This window comes from Sinohyriopsis cumingii, chromosome 13 (assembly GCF_028554795.1).
Source record: "Sinohyriopsis cumingii isolate HCF-2022 chromosome 13, ASM2855479v2, whole genome shotgun sequence".
NCBI classification, from domain to species: Eukaryota; Metazoa; Mollusca; class Bivalvia; order Unionida; family Unionidae; genus Sinohyriopsis; species Sinohyriopsis cumingii.
Window position 1 is genome coordinate 33929624 of NC_142973.1, and position 22337 is coordinate 33951960.

Sequence of the window (22337 nt, forward strand, 5' to 3'; positions counted from 1 at the left end):
AAATTGGCAACAAAATCAGAAAGTTCTTTAATCTGGCCCATGTCTTCCGTTTCATGAAAGTGAAACACAGACGATATCACATAGTGATAACCCTTGATTATGATCAGGTCTAATATCTAATTGATAGGCTTTAGGAGGAATTTATCTACCTACAGTATGCAAACTTTAAAAAGAGAGATGGTCTCAGCTCACTCCAATGGAAGACTCTCCATATTCCTTCAAAGTGTTGGATCTTCTTTCCCAAATAACTCTCTCTGCCACCTGTCTGCCGAAATGTTTCTTTCTAGAGGAGTGTTTGATATGAGCCATATTCATATATCCATCCCAAATTCACTTTCACTGTCCTTAAGCAATAAAAAAATCCAAAGTTGTCTCCACATGCAAAGTCAGATAAGAGTGATCTCCCGTAGGATACAAGGCTTAGCACCAAATCCTATCAATGGATTCAGTTGCTAATGGAGCTGAATGTGTGCTCTGCCAGTAGGATATAAGTGTTGGCAGGATGGGAGAGTGTATCTATATTTTGCTCGGGGAGAGGGGGCAGGTTGGGAGATGCAAAATATTCATTTCCATGATGACAAAACAAAACTGAGAAAGAAAATTGATGGATTAGACTTCCTTGTGATAAGAAGACTCAAGAAGATCACTCAAACTTAAGAAAAGGTACAAAATGGTATCTATGTCAAACTGGCACAAGAAGAAATAATAACTGGCAAATTAGTGGGCTTGGCATTAATTCACCTACAGAAAAGGAGACCAGTCTCTGTGATGTAGGGGATGTTCTTAAATGTATTATGATCAGGCCAAGTACCTGAAGAATAATGAGATGTACTGATCAGTAGATGAGGCATTCTCCTTTTTTTTTAAAGGGGGATGGGGAGATAGCTGATATGGATCTTACATTGTAAGGTATAAGGTATATTCATTATAAGGGAAAATGGAATATAAACTCACGCAGAATATGACAGAATACAAGTATATCCAAGTATACAAAAACAGATGACCATGAATTTTTCATAAATTTTTGTGACACATGCAGATAATTATTCATCTTCCAGTTTTCAATATTTGATTTCTTTATTGTATGTCATGTTTTTGTGATAAAAACTTTAAAGAACTGAAGATATACAAAATATGTGTGTACCTTCTTTCTTGTACCATTTTACTATGGTACCCTCTGTCATTGTGGGTGACAAAGCAGGCATCAGGATCTTTGTTGTGCCTGGAAAATAACAAATAAAATCAATGTTTAACAAACCCTTTTTGTGATTAAAATAAAATCTGTCATCACAACAATCCTTGTACACAACTAAACCCTTAATCAATGTCTGAAAGTTTGGACACTCACCCATATCTCTCTTTCTAATGACTGATAAAATGCACTGGAATCTATTATTACATAAACAAACCATTTCTTCATATTGACAAACCACAGTAACAATGCATTGGTATACCATAATCCACTTATGCTGATGTCTGGCCTTAGTACTCTGTATCCTGTAATATAATCTATGAAATGAATTATGTCCCCTGTCTAAAATTAGTTAAGAATATTTTTATATTATTTTAATTTACAGAATAACTTAACTAGTGAAAGTTTAAAATAATATCATAAAAATAATTTTACTAATTCTTTAAAAATGAAAGGGCTTTTCAAAAATTAATTCTCAATATATTATGATTAATTATTTATAAAATACTTGGTTATAAGTATTATGCACACCGTAAATTTTTATTATATAAATTGAGTTCTGATGAAAGACTGAACATTCATCAATAATATACCAAGATATATTTTTTTTGTTGCATTTTTTAAAAAAATGTGCATTATACATAATAAAATTTTTAATAAAACTGTTTATCTCTATTTATTCATAATTTTTTGCAATATAACCAACACAGTCATGCCACCTGACTAACTACAATTGACCATCTCCAAAGGCAGGAACAGGGAACAAACTACAATTGACCTGACGATGGCAAAAAAAATTGGTTGAGAAATGTACCAGAAAAAATAGTTTTGCTGAAACTTCAAAGAAAAATGATTACCTTTGAAGCAACAATCATTCTGTATATATATACTCAGTGATCAAAGAAACAAATATTTAGACATGGAACCCAGGCCAGTTGACTTAATTAAGGTCACAAGCCCTGACTAAAATTCCACAAGCCTGGACTCCAATTTCCATATGCCCAAAATTTCCCTTTTTAATATTGTCAGACAACATTGCAATAGCTACAATTCGAATATAAATTCAACTGGGTCCATAAGAGGATTGAACGTGATGCAAATGTCGTTCGCGTTCATCACTACATTCAATAGAACTTGATGGTCTTGGTGTTCAAACTTCTTTGCTGGATTTTCTTACTGAATCATGGTCAGAACCAAGCTGACATATGTTGATGTGTTGTTTACAGTATGTGCTAACAATTAATAGCCCCAACCATCCCCCATTTATCTTTTTTTTCCTTTTCTGGCTGGAGTACTTTGCAAAGTAAAACTCTGTCAATCAAGAGTGAAATTTATTTTTGTTGGGCTTTGCTGATAGCTAATTGCTTCCTAATTTGGCTTCAAAAATTAATTACACTTCAACACTATTCCGACAACTGAAATGATCATGCTTTGCATTCAGATATGCAGTAAAATAATACTTCAAAGAAACCTTTCTGCTGTTCACCAATTTGTCAAAAATAAAATACATATTGCTTAAGCATTCTCATTTAAGGAAATAATATGTAATAACTTTTGTTCTTGTACATGCATGTAGCATTTCTTTGATTTACCTATAATGGATTGATCCACTTCCTGATCTTACCTATACAAATTAGCAAAATGGGCTCACCTACTGCAGCATTCAAAAACATCTCAATAGCTACTGTCTGCCATTTAATATGTGAAATGTTGTTTGTAACTGAACGCTTTGCCTTTAATTGCCAATATTTAAACTGCCCAAGGGATAGTTTTACATCAGCTCCAATCATGACTGTTTACCATTTATATACATCTACATGTAATGGGCATACATGTATGCTGAAAATGATAGGTGTTTTTTGGGGGAGGGGTGTTTTTTTATTTTAAAATAATTTAGTGAAGATTACTGAAATTGTGTTTTCTCCAAAAATTTAAGTCAGTATATGAAATAACTTTTTTGAACTGAATCAACACAGCCAACATGCAAGAGCATCTGTTTTTAGAAAGAGGGGTTTTCGTAATGTAACCACCAACTTTATAGCTTCATTACAACAGTCCATTGATAGGATTGCAAATTTAAGGTTTTATTATTTGTCAACATACTTGATGTAACGTTAGGCATTGGTTAAATAATATTTGCTTTGCTGGATTTTTTTTCTTTGTATCTTCACAAAAATGAGTGAACTCAGAATACAACCTTGAGCCTTAATACAGTGTCTCTTGAATTCCATAACATAGTACTGTCCTGTATGTTTCTGACCTACATACCGGATTTCACGTTAATTTTCATATGTGAAAAAATAATTATTAATTTCAGTGTACGAAAAATTATATGTAAAATAATTATCATTTTGTGGTAATGACCATGTACAAGCAATAAAGGGATCATACCTGGACAAGGCCTGCAGAATACATAACTCTCAACAACCTAACATACAAAACATGTAAAAATCCAGTCTCATTCTGCTCTCAAGAATCTGATTGTTGTTATGAGAGAGAGAGTGAGAGTGAGAGAGTAATCTTTATTGTAAAGTTACCTTTGTGTTATTCCATTTGTATACACTACAATACCCTGGTCATTTGATGTACCTAAATTGAACATTTTTGAATCCATTTCAAATGGGAATATGTCTTCAATTTTAACAAAATGAAATAAAAATAATAGATAAATAAAAATGCAGCTAAAACAATGATTTTATCTCTTATTCTTAGCTGTACAATTTTAAGGGCCGTACTTTTTTTGATCTCTTTGGCAAAAGTAAATCTTCACAGTAGATCGTTTTATGTACGAAAAATAAAAGGATGACTAAAAAAAATATTAAATTTTGTGTAATTATTATTTTTATGGCTTGATGGTGTATGAAAAATTAAAGAGTACGAAAAATAACATGAAATACGGTAATAGCATTTAAAGTTAAATTTTCAATAACGTAATATTTAGACTGTTTTCTATGAATTGTATATTTTCCTGAATATATTTGCCCATTGGTTACAAAAGGAGACAATCTAATAAAGCAGTTTTTCCCCAATTCATTAATGTTTGCATTATTTCTCCATGACGTGTTCACTAACGATTTCAAACTTGTTGTTATGAAGAAAATAATGTACATGTAGCAGTTAAAATATTCATTTGACTGATTCTGTTCTTAAAACACAAATTGCTATTTACATAATAATAATAATAATAATATTTAATAGTAATGATAATAATAATAAAGACTTTATTTAGAGAAGGTAACTTAATTAGTTACAGAACTAATCTACCATGAGACCTTCTATCTGTTATGTACAAATATATACAGTATATACAGTATGATGTGAAGAATCTGGCTTGACACTAAATAATTAAGTAATTTTAAAATTCAAATTATCAAGCATGGAACACATGCACAAGCATCTGTGAAAACATAAACATATATAAAACAAAATATCATCCTGCATTGAAAAATTCAACTATGAAAATGATGCAAAATTACAGAAAAGCAGGCAGTATTTTTGTACTAGAACTGTTCAATTTTCTAAAGATTTCATCCATATAATACCTTGATTATGAAAAGAAGAAATGCTAGGAGCCTGCCTTATGTCACTAGGAATGTTGTTCCATACCAGTGGACCAGTATATTGAAAACTTCGTGTAAGCAATTCCTCCTTTGGCCTTGGTATAATGTAATTTTACTTCTTATGGACCTTACATTTTGGAGTACCATCAGCATCTCTTTGGTGAAAGATATTGCTTAGACAGACAGGAATGGCTTTTCTGGATAATTTACACATCAATTTGGCCTTTATAAGAATTATTCTTTCATGTATTGTTAAAACCTTTATATTATTTATTGCATCCTGAAAATTGGCTATACATTGATCTAGAATTAAATGGCAAGCCCTCTTTTGGAGTCTGAAATGTGTTGTTATGTTTGAATTAGAGGTATTACCCCAAATTACACTAAAGTAGTCCAGATATGGCTGAATAACTTTTATAAAAGATGACCTTATACTGAAGAGGAAAATATGTTTTGATTTTCCTCAGTAGCCAAAGATAAGAATTAACCTTTCTTGAAACATGTTTAATGTGAATAGACCAAGTAAGATTGTTATCTACGAATACACCAAGAATTCTATCATGAGATGTCATATTAAGGCTCACACTGTCAATGAGAACCTGGAGTTTGTTGTCATCTAGCCTTGCTCGTTTTTGTTGCATTGTAACAGTATGAGGCTTTCATTTTTTCTGTATTTTATGATTATACTGTTTTCTATGCACCATACTTGAAGTCTGTTGAGAGCATCTTGTAAGTTAGCTTCAAGTATCATTTTGGTTTTACCCATCTCAGACAGTGTAGTATCATCTGCCTAGAGATCACTGGAAGAAACTGAAGTTCCAATCTTAAAAGGTAAATCATTGATAAATGGAATAACAAGAGGTCCAAGGATAGAGCCCTGCAGTACTCTACAATTAATATTTTTCCTTTGAGACAGTTGACCATTTAAAGTTACTTTTTGCACTCTATCGGTTAAGTAACAAGTAAACCAGTTTAGGGAGTTTTCACTGCACTGATAGATTTTTAGTTTTTCAAGCAAAATTTCATGGTCTACAAGATCAAAAGCTTTATGAAAATCAACCATATTAGTGCCTACCATTTCTCCTTGATCTAATGCTTTCAGCCATTTATCAATCAAAGATACAAGTGCAGTTTCACAGGAGTGATTGTGGTGAAAGCCAGACTGATTATCATGAATAAGATCATAAGTGTTCAGACAGCTGAGAAAAGATTCATGTACATGTTTTTTTAGTAATCTGGAGAGACAAGGAAGGATAGAGACGGGTCAGTAGTTATTTACATCATCTTCTATTCCTGCTTAATGCAATGGTATAACCTTAGCAGTTTTCCATATTTGTGAAAATTTATTAGACCCAATACTTTCATAGCAAATGAAAGCTATACTCTCTATAATTGCAGGTGCAGCTACCTTTAACAGTCTTGGTCCAATCATATCAAGTCCTGTAGCTTTGCAATCATCCATTTTTTATATATTTCAACATAAATTTTGGACTCATTTCAGGAATTTCAAACTTTATATTGTTTGGTAGCTTTTTAAGCACAAAAATGTTTGAGTTCCAGATGATCAGATGAAGTTCTGGGTTCTTTAAGTTTTTCAGCAATTTGAACAATAAATTGTTAAAAATATTTGAGATCTCAGCTGGATTATCAGTATAAATGCCCTCATGACTGAGGAATAAAATTTCAGTTTTACTCTTACATTTGCCAGGCACCAAACCCTGTAAACACTTTCCAGACAGCTTTTGGGTTGTTTTGGTTTTCATCCAGCACTTTTTGTAGTATCATTTAATTAACTTTATTCCTCCAAACTCTATATTCAATTTAATTTCCTACTGATTTTAGTTGGTCTTTTTGCTTTATTGCTTCTAAAATTTCGGGGGAGATACATTCTGGCTGGTGGTCTTTCTTTATCCTGTGTGTTTTTAAAGGGGCATGTTTGTTCACTATACTGATGAACAGACCTGCCCAGGTATCTAAAACATCATCAATATCTTCAAAGATCTAGACTGTATTCCATGGAATCAGATCTTCAAGGAATTTAACAGTATCAAAGTTTTGAAAAGATCTATAAATAATAGATTTATGGATATTATTTTTTGTTGATTTGCTATAGACTTTATGTGTTAGAAAAATTGCAAACTGGTCACTTATACCAATCTTTCAAAACATTACTTCCAAAAAACTTTTTCTTTTGTATTGGTATAAATATGATCAATAAGTGTTTTAGAGGTAGATGTAATTCTGGTGGGTTCACATACTAGTTGCTTCAAACCTAATGAAGCAATAAAATTCATCCAATTCCCTTTTATTTGATCATCAACAAGGTCACTATTTATTTCGCCAAGAATGTCAAATTCTTTCTCCTCCTTTGAAATTTTACCTACTTGAAGTTCAAAATATTCACACCAATCAGTATGTGATGATGGAGGTCTCTACACAAAACCTATTAAATAGGGCTTAGGTTTTTCTGGAGTGATCTGTAGCCAAATGGATTCTATTTTCTACATAAGTTTAAGTTTCAAAATACAAGTTTGTATGTTTGTATGTTTTCATCATCAAAGGATAATTTGCACAAATTGGGCTGGAATAATTGCTAACTTTCTCGGCAAGGGCTAATGGTCAATCTGCTATCAAAACAAATGCCTGTGAATGTGTAATAGTTTGTTTGTTGGTGCAGTTGATATCAACACCAGCTATCTGATGGCTTGAAACTTGAAGTCTATATTTCAAATTGAGCTATAACACAACATTGAAACTAATCTGGCCATGGTGAGGGAGCATATAAAAAAGGACGGTCATTCAAGGTTCCACTACAAAATCATAGGGCGGAATCATTTTTGCTTTCCTAACAGAAGACAAAATTTACAATTTTTTAGGCAACTTGGTCATGCACTTCGCTTGGTAGCATGATCCCTGCTCAGTTTCATGTAGGATAGTGGTGGTCTGATTTATGTTATGGCAGGTATGTCAACATCTTGAAAATACATTTACACATTTCATCAGCACAATCAAACTTATCAGGCAAATTAAAAAAATTCCCAGTAAGCATCCTCACATAGAATACAGGACAAGGCAGATCTAAAATGTTTTTTGTGTTTTTGTTTTTTCTCTCTGTGTAAATCCTATTCACTATTGGCTGGTAAACTCTTAAAATTTTTGCCTGTATGCAAAATTTCAATTTATTTTCAGTCCCCTCCTTACTTATCTAAACATCCGCTTATGTCAACATTACCTTGGTCCCGAGGATGTCAAGATAAATGGATAGTACTGTATTATGAAAATGGCAACATCTGTTGAAAATCGGTGACAAAATATATAGGTTGGTGGTTATTTGGGCAACAAGTCTTTTAAAGTCAGCGCAACCCTAACTGAATACTGATCAACAAGCAGCACAGTAAACTTAATAACTGCGATTTACATCGTACATGTAATTTGATTTTCAAAAATGACATCAATGGCTAAATTTTAAAAAATTACACCTATAGCTAAAGTATTCAGCACTGCATGCCTAAAATAACCTTTGGTCTTGTACTTTTGAAACATATTGGAAATCTCAATGAAACCAACTGAGAATTCGCATTGCCTAGAATCTGTAATTAATACAAAATAATGGTATAATGCAGTAATCACGCAGAAATACTTATTGCAGCCCCCCCTCCCCCTTTTTTTTTTTTTTTACAAGCGATTCGATTTCTGTCGAATTTAGGTCACCATCGAAATTTTGTGATGGTGTACCCGACCGAGTTCCGTGTAAATGGCAGACCATTTAAATTTTCAAAAGCGTTGAGGTTTTGTTGGAATTCTTCTTGGAAGATTTCGGGCATTAAAAGAGCTTCAAAATCATTCTGACTCTGATTTGTAGAAAACATTATATCCATAATATAATATATTAGCTTTAAATAATCGTGCGCTAAAAAAATGTTGCGGTTTGAAAGAAACTCCAAACAACTGGTTCCTAAGAAGCCTGAATCAATTCTATATACAGCCCATGAAATGTTAATTTTGCGATTTGTTTTTGCAGTTGAGGGGCTGCTTGTGAGCAATGACATTCACGAAATGCAGCCTAAGTGATCGGAATTCAACAGTACCAGTCTCCAAGGACTTTTGCCAGTGTCAAGGTTTTCTCGATCGCATGTATTAATTTTCTTCTATTAACCACGAATTATAGAATGCTATATAATTACCGTAAAGTCCACATTGTATCCTAATGTTTCGGCTTAAATGCAAGACTGCTGACACTTTATGAAGCTTCAAGAAATAATTTAGAATCGAAAGTCCCCGGCCAAAATTCAGGTAAGCTGCAGCCATGTTGGACTGCACAGCGTTGATTGATTTTATATTTGCACAAGAGATAAGGTTCCGACACCTTTACAAGCAGTTCCACTGCGGTCTTCGACCGGAAATATTCATCCTATCAAACCGTGTTAATCTCAATATTGTTAGCTCCAGTCAAATTCTTTGCATGTATAAATCCACAAAGTATTTACTTGTGGAAACAGTTTTCCATGTAAAATACCATGAAGTAAAATAGAATCATAATTTTTTTTAATCTCCATATGTGTATAACTAACTATACATACTTTCATAGTATGGTTAGTTAAAAACTCTAACGACTGAGCATTGTGTGTTTCTATGCCAACATATGCAGATTTCAGCCCTCATTTACATTCAATTAATTAAAAAGCCTTCATTAAAACAATATAAATTTTCTTATTACTGAACTTGGGAAATACTGACTCTTTAACTATGAAATATACAGTTATAAATATACGTCAGCTGCATTTTAAATAAATGAATCACATCATCAGTTTTACTTTGATCTATTATATCAAGCAGAAATCCCCTCTTTTATACCTCTAATTGTATAAATGACTGCAATCATTTTGATCTGTTTTTAAACCTGCTTAAGATTGATTGTATTTTTTAAATACATTATTTAAGAACATATTTTTCAGAGATAGGTTCTTTTTATTGCTAAAAATTAAGCACAAGATCTTATGCGTTCTTTAGTTCAGATTCAATTTTTGAAATGTTTAATAATTTACATCTGTTACAAGCCTTGGAATGCTAAATGCCATATATATTCGCTCAAAAGTTGAGTCCAACTACAAACTGCATGGATCCAGATCTGCCATCATGATCAGGGTCTACGTAGTTTGGAGTTGGAATTGACTTATAAGTGAGTTTATATATATATATATATATATATATATATATATATATATAGTCTCGAAATCTGATATAGTCAAGAAAACTCATCTGCCTTTCCTCAGATATATTTTGAATATCAAAAAATGTACCCCTCTATATATGGTATCTGGCAAACTTGGTTGTGTCCCCTTGATTACTAACATTAAAAGTCACATTATAAACTATTGGGCTAAAGTGGTTAGTTGTTGTTGTTGTTGTAGTGTTTAACGCCGTTTTTCAGCACATGATAAGCTATACATGGTGGCCAGTATTAATGGTGGAGGAAGAACCTGGGAAAACCCTGGAAAGAACCACCGACCCATGAGAAGCTACTGGCAAGCATTCTCACATACCCACATTGGCCGAACCTGAGACTCGAACCCACGCAGACAGAGGTGAGATGGCAGTGATCTATAATGGAAAGCGCTTTAAACCACTTGGCCACTCAGGGCCCCCTAAAGTGGTTAATGGTCATGAAAATAAATTATCTTATCATAAGTATTTTTTCTTATACTAACACTGTGATGTTAATTCATGTGACAGTAAATGGTTAATAGAAGTAAAATCTATATTAGATAATGTTGGGTTAAGTTTCATATGGAAAAATATTTTTTTTATCAGTTAAATGGTTAACAAATTTGGTAGAACATCGACTAAAAGATCAAAGCACACAAACTGGGAAACTAAAATCAAAATAACATCTAAAGGTCTAAATTACAGGATATTTAAAATGAATTACAATTTAGAAAAAATCTATTTCATATTACCAAAAAATATATCAAAAAATTTAATTAAGTTTAGAACAGCAAATCATAGGTTTCCCATAAAAACTGGTAGTTGGGCTAATTATCTCTATAATGAAAGATATTGAAAGATATCACACACTTTTTCAATGAGAGAAGAAAATTTATACCTCACTTTTACACTACCAGGACTAACATTTATAAATATAATCAAATAATGAATATAGGTACAACTCTTAAAAAATATTTGCATGTTGTTAGATTGTGTTTTCCAATTATGTAATATCATCACATGCTATTGTTATGTATAATTTTTTTTGTTTGTTCATTTGTAAAAAAAATTGTATTTCATTACATGCTATTGTAATATAACATTGTATGCTGGACTTGACCTTGTCTAAAATTGAGTTCATTTCTGCTTGACCTAATTTACTTTTTTTATTTTATTTTGTGTAAACACCTAATACATAGCTAAATTATTCTCTGTCTAACAGCTTAATATCAGAATCATTATTAATAGCAAAAGTATGTTTATTTGGGTCAGGGTTTTGGAATTTCCTCATTGAATTATACATAATCCAGAATATTATTTTGTAAACATCAGGATCATTCTAAAAGGTTATTTTCCATTAGCTAATTTTTTTATAGAAAAAATGCTAATTGTGACCTGAGGTCAAGTAGAGAACTATATAATCATGTAATTGTGAGACTTGGTCATTCATGCTTTAACATCTAGCACTTTCAAGTTGTGTTCAGTTGGAATGACTTTTTTTTGGTTCAAATTATTGAATTCAAGTGATTATTTTCTCTGGAAATAGAAAAGTGCTCTGATAAAATTATTGGATAAAGACAGTCACTGGAATTTATACTGAATTCAAACCTGGATTTATATTTATGTGATTCAATGAAAGACCTTTGACACATAAATACTCTATAAAAGCTATAACAGACACGTCATTGCCTTCAGGTTTTGGATTTCTTCAGAACTTGTACTGAGTTTTATTCAGGACTTTAAATTACTAGGACTTGTGTCTGTAATTCTTGGATTATTTTGGGATTTAATTTGCAATAGTGTAAGTTCTTTTTTCTCATTTTCACTTTGTGTTAAAAGGAAATAAATTATCTGTTAAATTTTACCAAGGTTTTTGTCTTTCGCTCTTTTTTAAAACTTATTTTAAGAGTATAGACTCGTAACACTATATACTCATGTACTTTTTCTTATATATCATATGATGTAACCTTTACAACTTGAGTGTGATAAAGTCTTGTCTTTTCTCTTGTCTATATGGTATGCAAATTATTAGTATAAAAAACTGAGTAAATGTCATATCAATCAAATCCCTATGAAATATTCTATTTATCACTTGATGATATACACACATTTTATGTCAATAAATCATTTTAAAATTGCCCTGAAGAATTCACATGGAAATTCTGTCAAAGACTTCAAATCTTGCTCTTTTTTTATATTCTTAAGATGTCTGGATATGTATAAAAGTTAGGGACCAACCATTTCAATGGGGTGGGGGCTTGAAACAGGATATTGTTTAGATTGTTTTATCTAAAGATATTTTTTCTTCAACTAATATGATTGTTAGAATTAGTTTTTTCTTTTCCTAAAATCATAGCAAGAGTATGTCTCTAGCTATTTGTTGGTCAACAATTTTTTCTTAAAGATTTCTAAGCCCCTACCCTACCTACAATGAAATGGTCATTCTCTTTTCTATTGCATGATTATCTTATGATAAATGATTAGCTGAATATTAAAACAAACTGAAACAGATGAATAGACAGTATAGGTGATTTCATGTCATAAATAAATAAATATTAAAATGTATTTTTGTAAAACTGAATATAGAAGAAAATAATATTTCAATAAATTATTATTTTGAAAATAATTTTGGCATACACTCATATAGCATAATTGAAATTGGTTGGATTATAAAGTTTTTCAATTTATGAATTTTATAGCAAAGGTGGCTATACAAATATTTTCAGGATCACAAACAAGTATTTGTCTGTAATTTCGTTCCCTATATCGATTAGCAACAATGCATACCGAGATCTTTTGTGAGGCGGGTTTGTAAATATAACTTATAAGTGCCCGTGTTTATCTTATCGGCGATAGTTAGAGTGGAGTAATAGTTAGTAACAGAAATTCCAGTCCATGAACGGCCATGACCTTTCTACGAAATTCGGAATACCTTTAGAGTTAACACGTGCTATATTGAGTACATGTGATATCGTAGATGTAGGTCAATATCTTATCTCCTTGTTTGCGAAGTGTGACGGCTGGAATAAATAGAACATTTTTACTTAACATTTAGTACATTTCCGTTGTCACCTTCCGGACAGAAAAGAAGATGGATTCAAAATACTCACCTGTAAATATTCTCTCTCTCTCTCTCTCTCTCTCTCTCCGGATTTCCAATCTTCAAGCCCATCTCTCTGATAAAATAGATTTATTTAACGACGACATAATTTAAAACCACAATTCAACATCAACTCTAATGAGCTTTTTACCGACATTCAGATGTCGAAAGGTTGCAAAATGATCTATTTGGACATCTTCATTTCATATTCCCTTTTGGTCTACTTCATTGTCCATTTGGATTATTATTCCGTTTTATGAGGGCCACTTTGTCTGTTGCTTAACCATTTTGGTTCGTTTAGGTCTTTATTTGTTTTCATGTAACTCCGTTTTGATAGAATTGTTTGAATCCTATTTTATCTGACTTTCCACTTATATTCTGATTGAAATATCTGGATACTTTATGATAGAAACATTACTATTAAAATATGTAAAATTCAGACTCAGTTCTCCTAGGTCCAGTGAGATCCATAGGGTCTTAGGTCAGTTTTTGTCTTCATTTTGTGACTGTTTTGGTTTCTGTTTGCATGAGTCCATTTTTGTTCATTTTGGTCTTTATTTTAGTCTTCATTTGGGTCCAGGTAGGGGTCTTTTGGTTGATTTTGATCTACATTGGGGAATATCAAGAGAATGATTGAAATATTTTTTCATATATTTCTTGTATCTTTAACATACGGACAAAATTGACAAATAATTTGTTATTCATATGTTCCATATTCTTTGTTGGGATAACAAATTCTCTTTTTAAATAATATTCTATAAAACGTTTTGGTAAGTAGCACAACATTACACATGTTCATTGTTGATATAGGGCACATACCAGTCAGCTGCTTAAACAGGCAGATAAACCAGACATTGTTCTCAGAGCAATAGTTTTTATTAGGTCATCATGTGACTACACTGAGAAGCTAAATGAATCTACTATGCTCTGTTTCAAAATATGCTACATTAATTTTATTCTACATACCCTTTTTTTTAAAGAACTAATCATCTCTACTTCATTAAATGATTAATACCAATACTTGGGATATGCTAGACATAAAGTTAGAGTGAAAGCTACACTTTAAATCTTTATTGTCTGAATCTATTATCAGATTATCAGCTCATATTTACTAAGCAAAACAATGTAAAATTAAACCTACTAGGGTCTGCATGTTAAGAGTTAATAATTCACTTGTAGCTCACAAAGTCTCTCAGATAAGCAGGCTCCCTGATGTTTCTCTTGGGTCTGACTATTGGAACATTCATTGTCATTATATCTGAATTTGGCACTACGCCACCATTAACATTCTCTGATGGTGAAATTCTGGAGCTAATCAATTCACTTTATGTTGCAGTTGTTTGATCTTCATGGCTATTTGTCGGTACATCAATATTCTCAGTTTCACATGAAGGTGAAATCTCCCAGATGTGTGCTTTTATCTTTGTGGATCATATGTACACATGATTCCGTCTATACATTTCTTCACCCTGACTTTCCACAACATATGAGCATTCACTCAGTCTTTCCTTGATTCTACCAAGTTTCCATTTTTTCCTTCATTGTGTTCAAAGTATACTGATCCTTAGATACTCAGTGGTGGTAAGGTTCTTGCTTTCTTATCGTACCACTTCTTTATCAGGCATTTTCGTTAATTCTTGGTTCTTTATTCACATCACTTGTCGATGGGATCATTGATTGGATGTTTTTTCCGAAAAACATTTGAGTCGGACTAAGTCCAGTATCCTGACACAGTGTTTCTAAGTTCTAACAAGGCTTCATATTGATCTCTACCATTTATGAGTGTCTTATTCTTAATGACTTTAACAGCAGATTCAGTCTTTATGTTTGCTTGCTGATGATTTTGAGCTGACATTCTGAGGTTAATGACCCATTTTATAATGAACTGTGCGAACTCCTTTTCTGTAAACATTATCTGATATAATTGCGGTGAGAATTCCAAATTTTGAGAATTGTTTCTTCAGTACAGTTACAACTTGACAGCTTGCCGTACTTAAATAGTCCACTTCTATGAAATTTGAAAAATAGTCGATCACAATGAGATACTGTCTACCTCTGATTTCAAACAGATCCATACCCACCTTATTCCATGGTCTGTCTCCTTGACTGTGCTGTAAAAGCAGCTCTCATTGGCTTCTAGGCTTGCATTCCTCACATGCTTCACAAGATTCAACCAATTGTTTAATTTCTCCTGCCATTCCAAGTGAAAATATATTTCCTCTAGCTCGCCTGATCATGCTATCATGGCCTGAAGAGTGCTGTGAATATGATTCTTCATATCCTATCTCAATGATGTAGGAATCATAATTGCCTCTCCTTCGACAATTATTCCATCCTGAATGCTAAGGACATCCCGCATTTCAGAATATGGTAATGCTGAGTATCGCACTTTATCTCTAGCTTCAGGCAATGAAAGAATTTCCTTTTCAAGTTGCACCCACTTTCTTTTGGATGCTTTTAGTGCCCTCGCTGCAAATTCAACTGGCCTACCATCCTGAAGTAAGACAGCACCCAGTCAATTCTTGCTACTATCTACGTGTAGTACTTCTTTGTTTACGTCAAAATACGCTAGCACTGGTACTTCAGTCAGCCTTTTCTTAATTCTCTGGAAAGCAGCTTCTGTGAGTTTTCTTTGAAAAATTTCGCTCGAGACCTTTAGTCCTAATGGTAACCTCGCCCATCTGTAACGGCCAAAAGGTGTAATCATTGTAGTTAGTTCACTTGATTTCTGATCAAGTCTCGCATGCCAGTATGCCTCACGAACTTCAAGGTTACTGAAGACCTTTGCATTAGCAGGTTTTGGTAAAACATCATGAAGTTTTGCATATTCTCTCATGAGCGCAGTATTTAGTGGCTGTGGATCTATGCAAATACGCAAAATTTCCATTCTGCTTTTGTTGTACAACAGCCATCTGACTAACCCACTTAGTCGGTTCGGTAACACATATTAGAACCTCTCCTTCAACTAATTTATCTATTTCTCTCTTCACATCTTCTTTAAGTGAGAGTGGAAACTTTCTACATGGCAATACTTTCGCTGGAATGTCATTGTCAACTGTAAGAGTTGCTACCCCTAGATCACCAAGTTTCCATAGAGTCAACCATAGCAATAAATCTGTCACTGTTAACAGTAATCAATCCCATTTGCTGAATAGCCTTTGATCCATGGAGATTCATGTTACCATTTGGTACAACTAACAGAGTAGATGTTTTTTCTCCATTGGTCAGATTAATAATTTTCAGATCAGTTTTTCCATGTGGTTTCATATGTGACTTATTCCACATTTTTAAGGTTAGTGTTTTTGATCTGACTTGTTCTTTACAAACATAATTCTTGCAATATAATGTTGATGTTGGCGATCTAATTGGAAATGCACTTTACAATTGTTGACATTCATTAATGTAGAAATTCTACTTTTCTGACTGGGTTCTATGGTATTTTCATCATCATCTGTTTGTTCTTCTTGTGTTGTACTAGCACTAACTAAGTGAATGTTTTTGCATTTCACTTTGAAATGATTTCTCCCCTTGCACACAGATGTTTTGCCCCATGCCAGACACTTTTCCTTCTTCAACTCTCATTTGCATCCGCAGAAATTGCATTCCTGAAGTGAAACGCTATCTTTACCCTGAACTGGCAAAGACACAGTTTATTTTGTAGTTTGCCAATCCCCAGTTGACTTAGTATCTCATTTCCTTTGGCTTTGTGTTGGTGCTTTATTTCCTTGAGGTATTTTATTCACAGTCTGACTGCTAGAGCTGGCTTCCCTCAGTTCTTTTATATGTTTATTTGACTGCTCAAATGCATGACTTGTTTGTATGGTTTTGTCCAGGTGTAGCTTGTCTTCTCTGAGTAGCAGTTCTTGAAGTTTTCCCATAACTGTGAAAACTATTTTATCTCTTATCATTCCTTTTTGCTGAAATTATATTTTGAAGCTCTCATTTTAAGCTTAATTAGGAAGCTGTCAAAAAGTTCTTGGTACGGTACATTCCAGAACCTATGTGATTCCAGGACCTCGTTTTTTCTGGAGTTACAATATGCAACAAGTTTTTCAATTACCTTGCTGGGTTTGTTTTTGTCGCTACCTGTGTCCCATACAAATTGATCATAAATATCCAAAATATGCAGCCCTGCACAATGCAAAATTATGGCCATCTGTACCTCATCCTCTTTATCAGTTGTTCCACTTACAGTTAGGTAAATCTGCACTTGTCTTTTCCATTGCTTAAAGTTTTCAGAGATGTTACCATCAGTTACATTTAATATTGGCAGTAAGCAGAATATGCTTTAGAGACCGTCGGCCATGTTATGGTTAGTTTTTTCCTGCCAATGGACTACAAGTACGTGACACTGTGATAAAGGATGCAAAATAAGTTACTCCTAAAGTCAGTTTACCCTATAGAACTGCAGAATTATCAATACGTCCTTAGTTGGTCACTGCTGCCACCATATTGATATATTGATATATGTATTGTCCACTAGTAAGGCACATATTAGCCAGCTGCTTAACAGGCAGATAAAACCAGATGTTGTTCTCAGAGCAAGACAACTTTTATTAGGTCATCATTTACATACTACACCTTCCATCATAGGCTAGTAACAGACATCGGTTATGTGACTAAACTGAAAAGTTGAATGAATCTACTATGCTGTTTCAAAATAAGCTACATTAATTTTATTCAACATTCAGGAATCATTGACAAGATTTACTTGTTAAATTTCTATCCTTATCTAATTCTCTGACTGTTTGCACTGTGTAGTATACATGTTTTTTACAGGAGCACCCAAGGAATCTAATTCCAGAGCTGTGTCGACTGTTTTACAACCTGGGCTGGGTCACTGGAACTGGAGGAGGCATCAGTATTAAATATGGGTATGATATAATCCACACCTAGCTGTAAAAAGCATATTCACTGATCAGTCATCACAAAATGTGCTGATAGATTAGGATATACTCTCTCTTAGGGTTTGAAATATACATTAGCACATATTTTTATCCATTTTATGGTTTTTCTACTGGTGAAAAACCTGGCTGAAAATAGTTGCTATTAAGAAATTTGAAAAGGACGAAGAACAAGTGACACATTGTTTGATTTTTTACTGATAATAAATAGCCTTTCCAAGACCTTTCTCCTGATGAGAAAAAAGATAATGAGACTCAATTGATATTTTTGATAATTCCTGGAATTTTCTAGAAAGTGCTAGCATGTACCAATAAAAAAGAAGTATTTTTTAGAAGTGTCCTTGAAATACGGAAGTTAGATCAAAGTTCCAGAGGTCCCTGGAATCCTGGAAAGTTTTGATATTTAAAATAAAATGCCAAGGGCCTTGAAAAGTCATGGAGTTTCTCAAAACCTTGCAACATTTTGTAAAAGTCATGGATTTCTGACAATGGAGTTTAAAAAAATTATGTTCCTACACCATATCAAAAAGTTATATCCCAAAATGGAACAAAGCATTTATGTGGTTTTGTATTTATTACATATTTTTTCAAATCACACATTCTTTTCAGTTTTTTGATGTGTACTTCTAAAGAAAAGAATTAGGCAGTTGGTGTTTTATGAAAGATATTATGCAGTTCTCTGGAAATCACCATGTGATGTACGTAACTAGGGCTAGGCCTAGATATATACTATAAAGTTGTTGTTGTAACAACATGGAAACAAGATGTACCATATTTACTGTATATGTTGGGACAGCTAATTTGTTGGGACACCATAAATTCATTTTTAAAGTAATTGTTTTATGCATTTTATGTTCTGGGAGACGTCTTTTTGTTTAGTCGTAAATTGTATTTTCCAATAAAAGAACATTATTTTTATGAATATTTTTACAGGAATGAAATTTTTATTGCACCCTCTGGAGTACAAAAAGAGAGAATTCAGGTAAGCAACTCAGTATTAAATATTTTTGTATATGTTCAGAAAAAGTAGTCTAGAGAGGCTTCATGTGTTATGTATATTTAATTTGCATTGTTTGCTATTTTTTTATATTTTTTATTTCATTTTTTGCTATTGTAATGTAATATTATATGTTGGACTTAACTTTGTCAAAAATCAAGTTTGTTTTCTACTTGACCCGATTTTTATTTTATTCTGTAAACAGCTAATACATAGTTAAATATATTCTCTGTGTGTATGGGTTCAATATCAGGATCATTATTAATAAAAGCAAAAATGTTTATGTCGGTCTGGGTATAGGGTATTGGAAATCCCCTACAATATACTTGGCATACCTGACATAGTCTGAATTATATATTATACTTTTAGTAACAGACTTTCTCATTATAGGTAACATTTTATTTTGTAAACATTAAGAATTTTCTTGAAGGTTATTTTCAGTTAGGTAATGACTTTTTTATTATTTGAAAAATGTTAATTGGGACCTGAGGTCAAGTGGAAGACAACATAATCTTGTCACTGGAAAAATTATTCATTTGTGTTTAAGATCTAGCAGAATCAATTTGTGTTATTATTGTGTTCATTTTTTCATTTGGGCTGGAATTTATTTCTTCAAATTTTTTAATTCAGTGATTATTTTCTCTGGAAATACATACTCCTCATATAAAAAAATAATATTCTTGGACAGAGGCATTCACTGTGATTTATTGTGGATTCAAACCTGGAATTATATCACAGTATTTCAACAAAAGACTGTTGGTACAACAGTACAATACAGGCCACCATGGGCACATCAACATCTTCAGTGTTTCTGTTTAAGTTTATTCAGAACTTTAAAGTATTAGAACTTGTGTCTGTAATTTATGATTATTTTGGGATTTAATTCATGATACTATAAGTTCTTTTAATGATTTTCACTTTGTATTCTACATCACTCCACTCCGGTGGCCTAGTGATTAGAGCGTCTGCCATGGAAGCAGGAGGTCATGGGTTCGATCCCCGGCCGAGTCATACCAAAGACTTACAAAAATGGTACTAACGGCTACCTCGCTTGTCTCTCAGCATTAAGTGGTTAGTGTTAGGACTGGTCGGCCTGGTTTCGGGATAATGTGACTGGGTGGGACATCATGCTACGTGTCTGCGGCATGATGCCCTAGTGCTAGACATCACTATAAACTGCCACACTGCAGACATCGTAGCGATATGACTGAAAAATTGTTAAAGCTATGTTAAATATCCTAATCACACACACACACACACACACACACACAATTTGTATTCTAGGGAAATTAATTAATTGTTCAATGTTACAAAACTTGTTGTTTTTCACTCTTGTCTGTTACTTATTTTAAGACCATAGACTTTTAACACATGTTAATTTCACAAATTATTTAGCTGGAATCATAGACCAGAATAACTTATATGATGGCCTTTCATCCTTTGTTAGGTGTCCATCATCTGTTCGTACCAGTTTGTCATCACTACTCTGAAAAAACTACTGGAACGATTGTCATGAAGCTTTATTAAGCACATTCATTCCAAGGTCTAGTTGGTCTAACTTTAGATGGTGCCTAAATATACTCTCTATAGCTTATACGCCTGACAGAATGGTTATGTTGACATTGGTTTATTAATTCTGACGGAATGGTTATGTTGACATTGGTAAAATACTCCTGATGGAATGGTTATGTTGACATTGGTGTAATACTCCTGACAGAATGGTTATGTTGACATTGGTATAATACTCCTGATGGAATGGTTATGTTGACATTGGTATAATACTCCTGATGGAATGGTTATGTTGACATTGGTAAAATACTCCTGATTGAATGTTTGTGTTGACATTAGTATAAAACTCCCAACAGAATGGCTATTTTGACATTGGTATAATACTCCGGACAGAATGGTTATGTTGATATTAGTATAATACTCCTGATGGAATGGTTATGTTGTCATTGGTATAATACTCCTGATGGAATGGTTATGTTGACATTGGTAAAATACTCCTGATTGAATGTTTGTGTTGACATTAGTATAAAACTCCCAACAGAATGGTTATTTTGACATTGGTATAATACTCCGGACAGAATGGTTATGTTGATATTAGTATAATACTCCTGATGGAATGGTTATGTTGTCATTGGTATAATACTCCTGATGGAATGGTTATGCTGACATTGATATATTAATCCTGACAGAATGGTTATGTTGACATTGGTATAATACTCCTGACAGAATGGTTATGTTGACATTGGTATAATACTCCTGACAGAATGGTTATGTTGATATTGGTATAATACTCCTAAAGGAATGGTTATGCTGACATTGGTATATAATCCTGATGGAATGGTTATGTTGACATTGGTATAATATTCCTGATGGAATGGTTATGTTGGCATTGGTATAATACTCCTAAAGGAATGGTTATGTTGACATTTTTTTGTTGTTGAGTTTAATTATAGTGGCGTGCGCACAATTGTGCATGTGCCACTTTTTTCTGACTGCACTGCAGCCTGCTAGTTGTTCTTGGGGAAGGGAATGGTGCCACCTCCCCCAGGCTTTTATGGATTCAAGGAACCCTGATAGTTTGGCCTCAGTCTGTGTATCCATAAAGGTCCCTTACAGTTGAATGGTTGGCTGTCATTAGTGGGAAGGAGAGCTCGGGAACGGTCCTGCTTGCTTTACATCGCTGGTTTCTTGTTGCATTTGCCTGGTGTTTCTTGCGATTTTTTTTTTCGATTTTTTTTCTTCTTCAAAATGTTCTAAAAAGGTTGGGGGGGATGTTCTATGCTGTTTATAGAGGTTCTTAGCAGAAATCATGTATGAAGAGAGATTTTCAAGGTTATTATGGTATTACTAGTCAAGGTGTTTAGGGTGTGCTTCCTACGTTATGTTATTTATAAGTTTTTAGATATTGCCTCTTTAAGTTATTTATTTATTAATGTTTTTAGAGATTGAATGTTATTTATACTTTATTTAGCAAGAGACCGGAGTCCTAGCCGATTACACGGTTCATTAAGGACATCTAGGACTGGAGTCCTAGCCGATTACTCGGTTCGTTAAGACATCTAGGACATCTGATTTTGTGGTTTCCTTAGTTTTTTATAGGTGCTTCGTAAATGAATTATTTATTAATACTTTTATAAAATTGAATGATATGTTATGGGTTTTTATGTGTTGGCTTCTAAATTTATTTAGCTAGTTACTGGGTCTTTTGGTTTTGTGGAGAGAGTAATTATATTTTGTTCCTAAGTCCTGCTGAGTCTATGAATTTATTTATATTTTTATATGCTGATTGTTTATTTTTATTAGAGTCCATAAGTAACTCTGGGTATGTGTGTGGTGATCCAATCTCTTTTTGGTTTTTGATAAATATTTT

The 22337-nt window shown here is 33.1% G+C and overlaps 2 protein-coding genes across 2 annotated transcripts in view; one reads left to right on the forward strand and one right to left on the reverse strand.

Moving 5' to 3' along the window:
* LOC149785177 (pyruvate dehydrogenase protein X component-like) overlaps positions 1-9080 on the reverse strand; it is a 44708-nt gene extending 35628 nt beyond the window's left edge. Inside the window, exons 1-2 of the mRNA XM_089978976.1 lie at positions 8937-9080; positions 1145-1222 (exon numbers count right to left, since the gene is read on the reverse strand). Of these exons, the coding sequence (XP_089835102.1) occupies positions 1145-1222; positions 8937-9060 (202 nt within the window). The 5' untranslated portion in view covers positions 9061-9080. The remainder of the gene's footprint in view (positions 1-1144; positions 1223-8936) is intronic.
* A 3815-nt stretch (positions 9081-12895) lies between these two features.
* Positions 12896-22337, forward strand: part of LOC149785178 (methylthioribulose-1-phosphate dehydratase-like) — a 49998-nt gene continuing 40556 nt past the window's right edge. The window contains exons 1-3 of the mRNA XM_089978977.1: positions 12896-13069; positions 17837-17931; positions 18895-18943. Coding sequence (XP_089835103.1) covers positions 13049-13069; positions 17837-17931; positions 18895-18943 — 165 coding nt within the window. The 5' untranslated portion in view covers positions 12896-13048. The remainder of the gene's footprint in view (positions 13070-17836; positions 17932-18894; positions 18944-22337) is intronic.